The sequence below is a fragment of the Priapulus caudatus genome, unplaced genomic scaffold (assembly GCF_000485595.1).
Source record: "Priapulus caudatus unplaced genomic scaffold, Priapulus_caudatus-5.0.1 Scaffold71, whole genome shotgun sequence".
NCBI lineage: Eukaryota > Metazoa > Priapulida > Priapulimorpha > Priapulimorphida > Priapulidae > Priapulus > Priapulus caudatus.
The window spans coordinates 283,728-296,026 of NW_014577132.1; the positions used below are offsets into that span (position 1 = coordinate 283,728).

Genomic DNA, 12,299 nt, shown 5'->3' on the forward strand with positions numbered 1-12,299 from the left:
GTGTGTGTGTGTGTGTGCGTGTGCGTGTGCGTGTGCGTGTGCGTGTGCGTGTGCGTGTGCGTGTGCGTGTGCGTGTGCGTGTGCGTGTGCGTGTGCGTGCGTGAACGCGTGCGTGTGGGCGTGAGTGAGTGCGTGTGCGCGCACTTTGACCTGTCCATCATTGATTGATACAGTCTGGGAATCTGTGGTGCTGGGAATTATGGTAAAATGATTATGTGCACATCTCGATTTGATTTGATTATATTAGTTAGTTGTGAAAATTATTTGTTATGCAAAATAGCTCACCAAAATATCACATATTTTACTTACAAATATTTTAAACTTACGAGTTCGTACATATGTTGGATAAAGCCATTGCTTTGCATACGCGAGTGCATCAGTTGCTGTTTGGCACAATTACATAGGATCTCTCTAGCAAAGCATCTGGAATATGAAGCCCGATGCATGATTAAAAACGCCCATTCTCCCAAATTTCCTCATTTCTCGCGTTGCTTTGGTGCTGGGCTGCGGTATCTTGCGGGCCCGAGTATTAACTGTTCGCTCTCGCCTTAGTAGCATGATCGCAGGCAGGGACCGATTCCTATTACATCGCTGTAGCCGCGTGCCCGTAGGGTTTCATTAGCCGCCTAGAAATGTGTATATGTACAGCGCACAAATGTCAATATGCATAGATGCATGGCCCGCATGCCAGGGAGAGATGCAGGCAGGCGATCGATACGTGAAATGAAACCCTAGGACCCAGTATGACATGCAGGTTAGTTGAGGTGACAGTGCGGTAAGTCTACTATAGGTAGAAGCATGGTTCCCCTGTGATGGCGGCGTGTGCTCGAGGCAACAACAAGCAATCGCTGAGTGCTGCTGTAACCCTTGGCAAACAGCGTTGAGATGAAGAAAAGAGAAGCCTGGCGTAGAAACTGTTTGCTCCTCTCGTGCACACTGTATCATTGCTGATCAGTAGGCGCAGAATCTGCACTAGGCGTGTAGAGTCCGTGCATATCTGTGACTCGTTGCCTGCACAGGTACTAGTAATGTGACCCTGCAGAGTACATAGGTCAAGTGACGTAAATAATCTGCACATGTCACATGACAGACAGCAGTCTGCACATGTTACGTGATTAGTATGTTGTACTAAAGTAGTGCTGTCTTGCAGTGTTCGTGCACCGCAGTGAAATCTTTCAAACTGCATTCATAGTTCGTTGTTTCATGTTTACCCGTTTTGGTATCTGATTGTGACTGCCTCGTAGTGTATTGTTCCACGATATGATGGTACATACTACATAGTTTATTAGTGTGCTGTCACGTGGTTTATTGTCTCGTGGTGTGATGTCTCATCGTGTATTATCTCGTGATGTGCTGTATTTACAGTACGTAGTCCCATCATACGTTATCTCACGGGGAATGGTTTTATTGCGGGTTGTCTCGTGGTGAATTGCTGCGTTATGTACTGGTTCATCGTGCATTTTCTCACGGTGCGTCGTCACGTGACATGCTGCATCCTAGTCAGGAGTAGATAATAGGGAACTATTAAGGAACTAACTAGGGTTCCCTATTATCTACTCCTGATCGTAGTGCATCAACTCATGTTGCGTTGACTTTTGTTTCATTGCAGGATGGCACAGAGCAAGCGATCGAGTCGTTGTCCTTGATCGATGCCGTGATGCCTGACGTCATAGCGTCCAGACAGCAAGACATCGTCAAGGTGCCCCTGGTCAAAACTGAGGCACTGAACACGAATGGCGAAGACCATGTTCTAAGTAAGTAATATCACGAGGAGTCTATCAATAGATTGATAGACTCCTGATATCACAGTAGACACATGCACTCCACTCTCTGCTGTGGTCGCACCTTAGCCTGGCTCCGTTAGTCGGTGAGAATTTGCCTGCGTGGACTCCAACCCTTATAGGTCTCTTTCCAGATCGTGGTTTGTTACCTGGTTTTAAACGTATGATAAAGTTTGTGAAGTGAAACTAGTGTATTACAGGTGCTACGATGCGACTTTGTTTGTGAAAGGTAGCTAGCAATGACTGCTTATAGTGTGCTCTCCCTCTTTCTCCCGCCCCCCTCTCTATCTCTCTCGCTCTCACTCTCACTCTCACTCTCTCTCTCTCTCACACACACACACACACGAACACACACACGCACACACACACACGCAAGCACACACGCAAGCACACACACGCAAGCACACACGCACACACACACACACACGCAAGCACGCACGCGCACACACACATACGCTGTCTCTCTCTTCCTCTCTCTCTCTCTCCGTCTCCCCCTCCTTCCCCCTCCCCTCTCTCTCTCTCTCTCTTACTTTCTCGCTGCTTGGTCATAAACCCCGCGGGCGTGGGAAAGTCGATGTGGAGGCCACGGGATTGTAGGTCAATCCGCAGTATGCCAACGTGGATGTATGATGGGTGTGGTGATCATGTGTAGAGGGGAGCGTCATTCATAAACGCTACAGGCAAATAGCAGATCGTAGCGTCATCCTCCGCTTTTAGGCGCAAGAATTGTCATTGAATTTGTGTCATTTCCCTATCATGTGTAGTCTGTCTCCATAATTCGGCAATAATAAACGTGATGGCAGGCAGGGACTCAAGAAATCAGTCGATGGTGTAGATGGATAACCGATTAAGAAAAACTGTTTCTCAGACATATTAGCTTGGGGGAAGATTTTATTAGACCGTTCCTGATTTGGTAAATGTTGGGTGGAGAGTGGGTGTGATCGTTGGTGGAATGTGTCAGCGTGCCACGCGGTTTGCTTGCAGGTCGCACTTGGTGATAGCTAGTAGTAGTAGTGAACGTTTCAGTTCAGGATATAAACACATTTGCGTATATAAGATATTAAACACCCACGTGTTTTCAGCGTGGCAATCTAGCATACAATGAATGGCATTATGAACCTAACGGAAAATTCAAGGTCAACGCGTCTGTAGAAATGTATTACTCTAGCTTTGTAGCAGCCATGCTTCGTATTGAAGTGCAGAGAAGAAGTTGAGAGCATGAATGCTATAGTGCTTCAATAATTACTAGTCGCTATAAACACGTTTCATGTAAATTTTGTTCATCTATGTTGAGTGCGTTGAACTTGAAGTTCGTGTTCGTGATGGGGTAGTAGACATCTGAATACGACATATGAATTTGACATATGAATTTATATAGAATATGGTGTTTATATTTTAAACAGAATGCGATTCTTGAATAAATGCAGCTTACTGAATGTTACTGAAGGTTAATAGTGTTCTTTGTATTTGCGGTCGGTCCTCGTTGTTGCATATGCGATTATGTGTACATTTGTATACATACAGGCACCCATCAATCAGTTGCTCACAAAAATGAGCTGGGATTAATTCATTGGATCAATGGATTAATCAATACACTGGCACGTTTATTGAGGCAAAACCAAATCGCTAGTTTTCTATGGGGTAGTTTTTGCGCGGTGTTGTGCGCGACTATACGGCATGTTAGGAAAGACTTCGTCTGCATTTCGGCTTGCATTCGTCTTTGTTAGCATTATAAGGTACAGCCCGCGCACGTGCTGTATATATAGCTCTGCGAAAATATGCGCATGATATTATATTTCTGATATTAGCCGGTGTCGTACCCCGCCTAGCCGAGTTGTGCGCTTACACTGCTGTGAGTAGAGTGTCGTGTGTGAGTAGTGTGCAGTGCTGTGCGCAGAGTGGTCGAGAAGCGGTGCTGTAATGTGGCCTGCCAATTTCAATATCCCAATTTCCCGCGTAAAGGTAGAAATGGAATTGTGTGTGATGATCATCTTAGGCTTTAAAATAATTTGCTGGGATATAATGGCGTGGCGCAAATCGAATTGCTCCCATGCGTGGGATTTCTGCGTAGCATTTGGGTTATGCCTAGCTCTAGTACTATAGCCCGCGTACATTGACTGCCGTACGCGGGCTATAGTGCTAGAGCTAGGTTATGCCCAGCACGAAGATAACCATCGTATCCGAAACGTTATTGCAATAAATTTATGGCAGGGAGATTTTAGCTTGTGCACATCTGTATGACATGACAGCAGCAGTAGTAGAATAAAGTGCGTATTTTTTTTTCTTCTTTTAAGCAAATCATGTTGAGTCTATGGAGATTGACGACTCGCTGGAAATACCCGCTAATAAAGTTAAAGTACTCCGTGGTCATGAATCCGAAGTATTCATCTGTGCGTGGAATCCCAAAATTGATCTTCTTGCGTCAGGGTGAGTGCTGCCATCTAGAATCACTAGCGTAGCAAAATTGTACTTGATAAAATAATAACAGCTGTAGAATGGCACGAGTCCATTAGTAAAACAATTTGATGCACTTAAGAATATTTACACTCGGTGTACAGCAGTTTATCTTCAGTACAGAATGTATACATTATTAACATAATCCATAATCTATTTTATTCACTTCATGTTCTCTTTATGTCCAATCCACCTTGCAGTTCAGGGGATTCGACAGCTAGAATATGGAACATGAACGGCAGCAGTAATAGCGCGAACCAGTTGGTATTGCAGCACTGTATACAACGCGGTGGCACAGAAGTACCTAGTAATAAAGACGTCACTTGCTTAGATTGGAACGTGAGTACATGTATTCACTAAAACATGCCTTTTGTATAGGATTTCACATCCATTTTTCTATGCTAACGTACTGATATGCCATGTCTCATAACGTTGTTTAAATGCACACAGTTGGACAATCAAACAGACAGATTGACTGACAGACAGACCTCATCTTTCATACTCCCCCCTCATACTGCCCTTCATACTGCACCCACCCACCTCACACCAACTTACTCTACCTAACTTTATTCAGTCAGTCAATATTTAAAGATGCATTTTATTTGTTGCTATTTCTTTCTATAAGCAAGAAAATTTAGCAATATCGTATGAACATCATGGAGTTCAACTAAAAGTTTATAATAATATAATTACCGTTTGTGCATCTGGATTTTGTTATATTATATTGTTTTACTTTTACAGTGTGATGGCAAATTCTTAGCAACTGGTTCATATGATGGTTATGCTAGAATATGGACAACAGAGGGTAAGTGACTTAAGTTATTATGTAATGTATAAGCGTGTTGTTAATTTATGTATTTATAAAGTAATTGTGAAAAAAAAGTTATAATATCAGTAAGTTAATTATGTTGTTATAAAGTAATTAATGTAAAATTATAATCTGCACTGACTTCTAGATTACGTTTGCAACGTCTGTTGATATATTACTATATGATGTTCTTTTTCCACAGGGCGACTATTTAGTACACTGGGGCAACACAAAGGACCAATCTTTGCACTCAAGTGGAATAAGGAAGGCAATTATATTTTAAGCGCAGGCGTGGATAGGGTAAGCGTATAGTGGTTTATGAATTGTTTTGTTCATATTGTACACGTACAAGTGATAGTCTAAGAGCTATATTTGTCATGATAAATCAGCAATAAAGTGAATAAGCAGTGCAATGTAATGGAATGAAATGTAATGTAATATATTGTAATCTAATCTGATATTATATAATCACATGTTATTGGGAGTACATTATCACCCCTATATATATCCCCCTATAGCTCTTATTTGCTTCCGGAATATTGTAATCGATGCCTGTGAACTGCCAATCGTATTTATGCAACATGGCCACAACCTTGCCCCGTGCATACTGTAATGCAGTAAAGTGCAAAATTTAAATTAATATGTATAACTAGCATAAATTACATAGTAATTTTACATCAATATTTATAGAGTGATATTCGTGTATTGCAGACAACAATAATTTGGGATGCCAGCTCAGGTCACTGTACACAACAGTTTGCCTTTCATTCTGGTGAGTGTTTCATACTTATTACGACATGTTCTAAAGTGTCTATTGTTAAATTCTCTGTTACTCTATTTGCATACTATCAAGAGCGTATTAAGAAGGAGAGCGTACAACGGTGAAATGCTAAAACCATGTTGCAGTATTAGTCGAATTAAGAAACTTTGCCCGTTTTATTTTGATGATTCTTTGTGGTAGTATTGATCAGCTGTCCTACCTTACTAATATAAAACAAATTGCTTGTCCCTACGATGCTCCTACGCTGAGATAATGAGCGGTGAAAATCTGGTATTTTTGCCGAAACCAGATTCGAGATCCCTGTTGGCTGTGACCCTCTCTCGTTTTGTGGCCAGTGTATTGCTTCCAGTTGCCACTGTGTAGCGCCATGGTAGCGCTGACTTGCGTCAGTACTACAGAGTTTACTATACATCCAGTGTGAGGTGGGCACAGGTGGGGGTCATCACTATGGCAATCAATAACAGATGTCATTCATTCCATTTGTCAATCATTGACGGAAACACGTGAGGTTCCCTGAAGCTATCTCAAAGCGAGAGAGGGTCACAGCCAACAGGGATCTCGAATCGGGTTTCGGCAAAAATACCAGATTTTCACCGCTCATTATCTCAGCGTAGGGGCATCGTAGGGACAAGCGGTTTGTTTTATATTAGTAAGGTAGGACAGCTGATCAATAATACCGCAAGGAATTGTCAACGTAAAACGGGCAAAGTTTCTTATTTTTGTAAAAATCTCTTTTTTGTCCAGGTAGGCCATTTTCAGCATTGACATGTGCTCATTACTCAATACAATGACTTGCGACTTAGTCCGTATTATGCTGGAGCGGGTCACATATATATATTTTCTGGCAAATAATCTACTGTTAACCTAACTAAGGATGTGACTACGAAATGCTGAAGCATTTTTTAAGCCATTTCCGAATTTTGTTGGAACTGATACATTTCATCTTGTCGGTATTTTTTCATGGAAATATGGATAAATTCACAATACTTGTGAGTTAAATGAATTTAAAATTGTCATTCAATATCATTGAATGCCATCTAATATAATTATTGTTTGTGAATCTGACTAAAGTAGAAATGCCGCCTATTGGTATGTGCCTGCAATATGGGCAGCAGCGACTTGACCGTTGGCTATTTTGTTTTAGCCCCTGCGCTGGACGTAGACTGGCAGAGCAACATCAGCTTTGCATCATGTTCAACCGACCAACGTATACACGTGTGCAAACTCGGCGTTGACAAACCGGTGAAGACATTCCAGGGGCACACGGTAAGGTTCGACACATACATAGCATGCTATATATGCTATACATACTCACTGTACATACCCGCTGTGCTAGACCACAGCTACAGCTACTGTGGTGATACCCTGGTATGATGAGAAGGTATATTACTTATGCATTTGTGGTCAGCTAGTGTTCAGAGAATCATGTTGGTAAGTTAGTTGCCAGGCATGTGTTTCTTTTTTCAAAAGGTGAGTATGCTAAACAGATTGCTAATGATTGAAAGTTGTTTCTAACATAATTTACAGAACGAGGTGAATGCGATCAAGTGGGATCCGCAAGGTATCTTGTTAGCATCTTGTTCTGACGACATGACATTGAAGGTAAGCATATTTAGTGGATTATGCTAATGTGGTATTCACATTCTATGGACAGTCCTAATTAACTGGACATCTAGATATTTCTAGCTAGGTCATGGTGTTCTCTATCTCCCCCCTTTCCCTTTCCCGCTTGCTCTCCCTCACCCGCTCCCTCCACCTCTCCTCTCTCTCCTTGCCTCTCCCCCCCCCTCTCTCTCTCTCTATATATATATATATCGTTTTCTCAGTTTATGTCTCTCTCAATCTCGCTTTCTACCACCAAGAAGGAAACTAGAATGAAATTCATAATGGGGATATTTTTAGGCAGTGTATGTAGTCGAAAAGATCTGAAACGTTTCTAAGCTGTTCATAGATGTTACACTAGCTACTGCTGCAGTTTCACATCATTAATGATTAAAGGGTTGGCTCTTTGATACATAATAATTTCTAAACTGCTAGCCACTGGATGTACATCATGTGTTGGGTGTAATGTTAAAGTTGAAGCAGTATTGTGTTTTATACACATACAGTATATGCAATTGTTTTGTTTAGTTTGCAATGCTATTTTTTTACAGATTTGGAGCCAGAAGCATGATTCGTGGGTACATAACCTCCAGGCACATTCAAAAGAAATATACACAATCAAGTGGAGCCCAACTGGCCCAGGCACAAACAACCCTAATGCCAACCTTATTCTAGCAAGGTATGTGCTAGGGCCCACCAGTTGCGTTTGTGTTGGTGCTAGTTGAGTGTGTTTGTGCTGTCTTCCAGCAAGGTATGGCGGATTCCTCATGCCAGCCATACTGCAGAGAGATGTTAAGCTCTTATCTCTGTTCATTCATCTTCAATGAAAATATGAACTGCATTCCCTATCTGCTTGTCTATTCGCAAAAGTCCCTATGATTGATAGTTAATATAAGCTCATGTCATCAGGACAAAGGAATGTAATTGATCACAAATATATGCCTACTGCTTAGTTAATCAGTCGTGCATATGACATTTTGCAGTGCTTCATTTGACTCGAGTGTGCGGTTGTGGGATGTTGAGCGGGGAGTATGCAAGCACACGCTGACCAAGCATCAAGAACCTGTTTATAGTGTAGCATTCAGCCCAGATGGCAAATACTTAGCCAGCGGCTCCTTCGACAAGTGTGTTCACATATGGTCTGTACAGGTAAATAGCCCGGTACTTGTCAATGGGATGAGTTCCTGTTTCTTGTAAGTTATGTTTTGCAGTTATTGGTCAGTGGTTGAAATGCCGCTGAGGCTTTGTACCGGTGGTGTGAAATCTGGAAAGTTCTGTCATTTTATAGTCCTGGAAAATGAGCTGTGTCACTGGATAATCTTGGAAACTAGGTTATCATCCCAGAAAACCCTAAAAACTAACTATTTTCGATGTTTGGTCATAGAATGTCTTTGAAATTTACTACATGTACCTTTCCTGAGAGGAAATAAAATTTGCTTCGTGGAAGTTGTTCACTAATCACTGGTAGGGCAATATAAAGCACAAAGATTGTATACGTATAAAATCACGCAATTGTGGTAAATGGTCCCGTTTAAGTCCAAGAACTCCTGCACAAAAAGGTGGTGTCTTGGATGTACGAACCCTGTATATATTAAAAATAATTTTCTAATGAATTGGTATTAATGTTGTCGTGTGATGCAGTGCAAGTAACGTCCGAACCTATTCTGTATTCAACATGTTCTCTTTTGTTTTCTTTCAGTCGGGGTCTTTAGTCCACAGTTACAAAGGCACAGGTGGAATATTCGAGGTCTGTTGGAATTCATGGGGTGACAAAGTTGGAGCAAGTGCATCAGACGGTTCAGTGAGTACATCTTTATAGGGTTTACATAACATCCGCAAAGTGAGAATCTTTAATTAATGTCCTCCATGAGTTTATTGCAAACCTTTCTTAGTAACAGCCTGAGTAAACTCGAACATAGTTACACTTCAAACGTAATGTCCTATTTGAATCAAGTCTTCTCGTTGTAAAATTTCAGTGCACGTGTAATCACGACTAGTGAGAGTTGTTTCCCTCTTCCAGGTCTTCGTTCTGGATCTCCGGAAGTGATGCGGGGCGGCGCCACACTAGCCCATCGCGCACGTGTGGCAGTGACCGGCGATAATCGGCGGGATTCTACCCGTGGTTTTGCGGAGACGTGCCGGGCAGGTTTGCCGACGATGTCGACGGAGGATGTCGACGATGACGACCGTCGAGTTGTGTCGTCGGTGAAGGTGTGTGCTTGGCTGTGATTGTCGCGCTTCACGTCTGCGGCTTTACGGCGAACGCCGTCACCAACGGGACGTCGCCAGTGCACGTACTGCTGCCGTTGCTCCTCCACAACTCGCGTGTCTCCATGCGAGGCATGGACTGAGCAAGCTCACTGCCTGCATGGACTTCCCGGTAGTGTAGGAAGAGAGAGGAGGCGCCTGCATCGGCAAGGTTCGTCGATGAACGTCTGTGTGGGGGGCGGCACCGCGAGACTGCATGCGGGATGAGCTCAGCGCGTCTCTCCAGCAGATGTGAGAGCGTGGGCGGGAGCGAGTACATTCTTCAAGGCTGTGATGTAAAGTTTAAAAAGACGTTGTGCTGTATCTTGCTCCTGTTCCACGTCTGCTGAGGACAGAGTGATTGCGGAGAAGCTCCCACGTTGGGATCCGGTGATAACATGAGATAGAGTAGCAAGGGGCGTCGAGCATGCTACCTGTATACGTGGACCGTGACGAATAATTGTCACGTGTAAAGTCGAGCCTAGTGCAAGAGAACGTCGGTATAGCATTGTAAATTTGTATAGTACTGAACAGAGTTAATCGCGTTTGCGAACACAAAATCGATCTCCTTTTTCGGCACTGGTCTGTGAATAGAAACATTTTCTCGAGTCGTGTTGTCTTCCAGCGTTTGAATGTCGTCGATAATTAATTTGCGCCGTTTTTAATCTCGTTTCATTTTTACGTTGGTGGTCACCGTGCTTGCAGCAGCTGCTAGCCACCGTACATTTGTTGCTGTGTCGAGGTGATTGGACTGCGTTCGCGCACAGCTCTGTGTTTCGCCAAGATTCCAACTGTTTATCATCGCTTGTTTGTAACCTGTGCACATAACTCGTCGGATAAGCTCTCGATAGCACTTTTGCCACATTTGGGCACTTTAGCTCTTGCCGTGAACTGGTTTGATTCAGCGGTGACAGGAAATGAATGAAGGGCTGTGTTTTCGATTTGTCGGTACATTTCAACTTTTTAGCAAGTAGATCCGATCAACAAATCCAACAATTGCTTTCGTGGTGTGTGGGGTGATATACTTTTTTGCTTGACTATTATGAGTGTGTGTCGTTAGTGCAAAGCTGACTTCAACCAAAACTTGTTAAATGTGTGACGTACGGCACTTTCGTAAGTCCCCGTACGTTCGTTGTTATCGTTTGCTGTAAGTTTTCTCGCTGAAAATGTTCGTATCTCGCAGGCCACTGTTCTCTTTTCTCGTCCTGTGGTTTAACGCGAGTGATCGCGTAAGTGAGCGCTGAGGCGCCACCGTGCAGTCTCCACCTTCCAACAACTCGTAGGCGGTTGCTGGCTGTAGCCACGCGTGCAAAGATGGCGAATATACCCCATGCCAGGCTTGCCACCCGTCGCCTTGGCAAATGAAGTGAATGGTAGAAAGTGAGCCCCGGTGTGATCTCTTACCGGCTGTAAGGAGCCGGTATGTTTCATAGGCAATCATTTGGTCGGTTGGTCGGTGTTCACAGCCCAGGGTGTCTAGAACGTGGGGTAGTAGAAGTCGGATAGCGGGAAGGCCAGCGATGTAACTGACGTCGCATAATGCGACCAGGAACAGGAGGAAGAGGAGGAGGAGGGATGAAGAGGAGGAGGAGGAGGAAGAAGAGGAGTGTGGCAAGTATCGCGGCATACGATGCAGAGAGGGGTGTAGAGTGGCGTGACGTGTACACGTAGGCTCGTGCCCGTGCTGTGAAAGAACGTGGTAATGTAGAGAGAGGCCACGGTATATAGCGATACTGACTGGATATAACATCGATGAGGATGGCTTCGGATGGTGTGGACGTGGGTCGTGGACGCGGTGGAGGGAGGAGGAGGAGGAGGAGGGCCTGAAGTCATGCAGGTGTGGCTGTAGTCCTGTGGGATGATAGTAGAGAAGAGGAGGCCAGCGGATGATGCAACGTTGATGGGTTGTTGATAGGTACTAGAGAATGGCCGTGTATGGCTGTATTTGTGACTCTATTGTGACTTCGTGTGAGCGGTGAGAAGGAAGAAAGGAGCCTCTTGTGTTGCTAGTGCGTGCAGGATGGTGATAGTGAAGGAGGGTTTCTTGCTTTCTGCCGCCGCGGGGGTATCATCAGCGCGTGACAGCACGCACGCGTCAGTTGTTGTGATGCTGCCTAGCTTTTATACGGAGGCGATGCTAATACCAGATTGCTTTATGGAATTTAGTTGTACTATTGTTGTAAAAGTTTACTTGATTATGGAATAAATTGCTATATTTTGATATTAAAAAACACGTGTATAATTCGTCGTTATTCGATCTGATGTTTTTGTTTTGTTACGCTATACGTTGCTCTGTTCGTCGAGGCAGCACCCTCCTCCAATCATACTTATTATAATAGTATATAAGGTAAAGTAACTTGGCTGGTTATTAGTAAGTTAAAAAGGTTATTCGGGAATTGCTGACGATTACAAAAAAGCGTTATAACATGACGAACTAGTGAGCAAGTGAATTAAATAATTTTAAACACAAAACCCTTAACCATTCTTTATTATTACTAAAATTAAATAAATATTAACAATTAGTTACTCAATCATCATTATATATATATATATATATAGTTATACGGACACGGTAGAAATTTTGACTCTGTTTATTGCATACAGAACTGTTTCGTGTGGAGCGAAA

General features: G+C 43.3%; 1 protein-coding gene across 11 annotated transcripts in view; it reads left to right on the forward strand.

Annotated features, from left to right (window-relative positions):
• The window catches only part of LOC106821404 (F-box-like/WD repeat-containing protein TBL1XR1), a 58,371-nt gene extending 46,465 nt beyond the window's left edge, over positions 1-11,906 (forward strand). For 9 of the 11 annotated variants that reach the window (XM_014826172.1, XM_014826180.1, XM_014826175.1 and 6 more), the window contains 12 exons: positions 1,610-1,754; positions 4,076-4,208; positions 4,436-4,574; positions 4,977-5,040; positions 5,246-5,343; positions 5,755-5,815; positions 6,969-7,090; positions 7,352-7,426; positions 7,978-8,105; positions 8,410-8,575; positions 9,126-9,227; positions 9,447-11,906. In XM_014826172.1, coding sequence (XP_014681658.1) covers positions 1,610-1,754; positions 4,076-4,208; positions 4,436-4,574; positions 4,977-5,040; positions 5,246-5,343; positions 5,755-5,815; positions 6,969-7,090; positions 7,352-7,426; positions 7,978-8,105; positions 8,410-8,575; positions 9,126-9,227; positions 9,447-9,473 — 1,260 coding nt within the window. In that variant the 3' untranslated portion in view covers positions 9,474-11,906. Of the gene's footprint in view, positions 1-832; positions 1,020-1,200; positions 1,267-1,609; positions 1,755-4,075; positions 4,209-4,435; positions 4,575-4,976; positions 5,041-5,245; positions 5,344-5,754; positions 5,816-6,968; positions 7,091-7,351; positions 7,427-7,977; positions 8,106-8,409; positions 8,576-9,125; positions 9,228-9,446 lie in introns of those variants that run through there. The other 2 variants (XM_014826183.1, XM_014826182.1) reach the window with 2 other exon arrangements.
• The last annotated feature ends 393 nt before the right edge of the window (positions 11,907-12,299 follow it).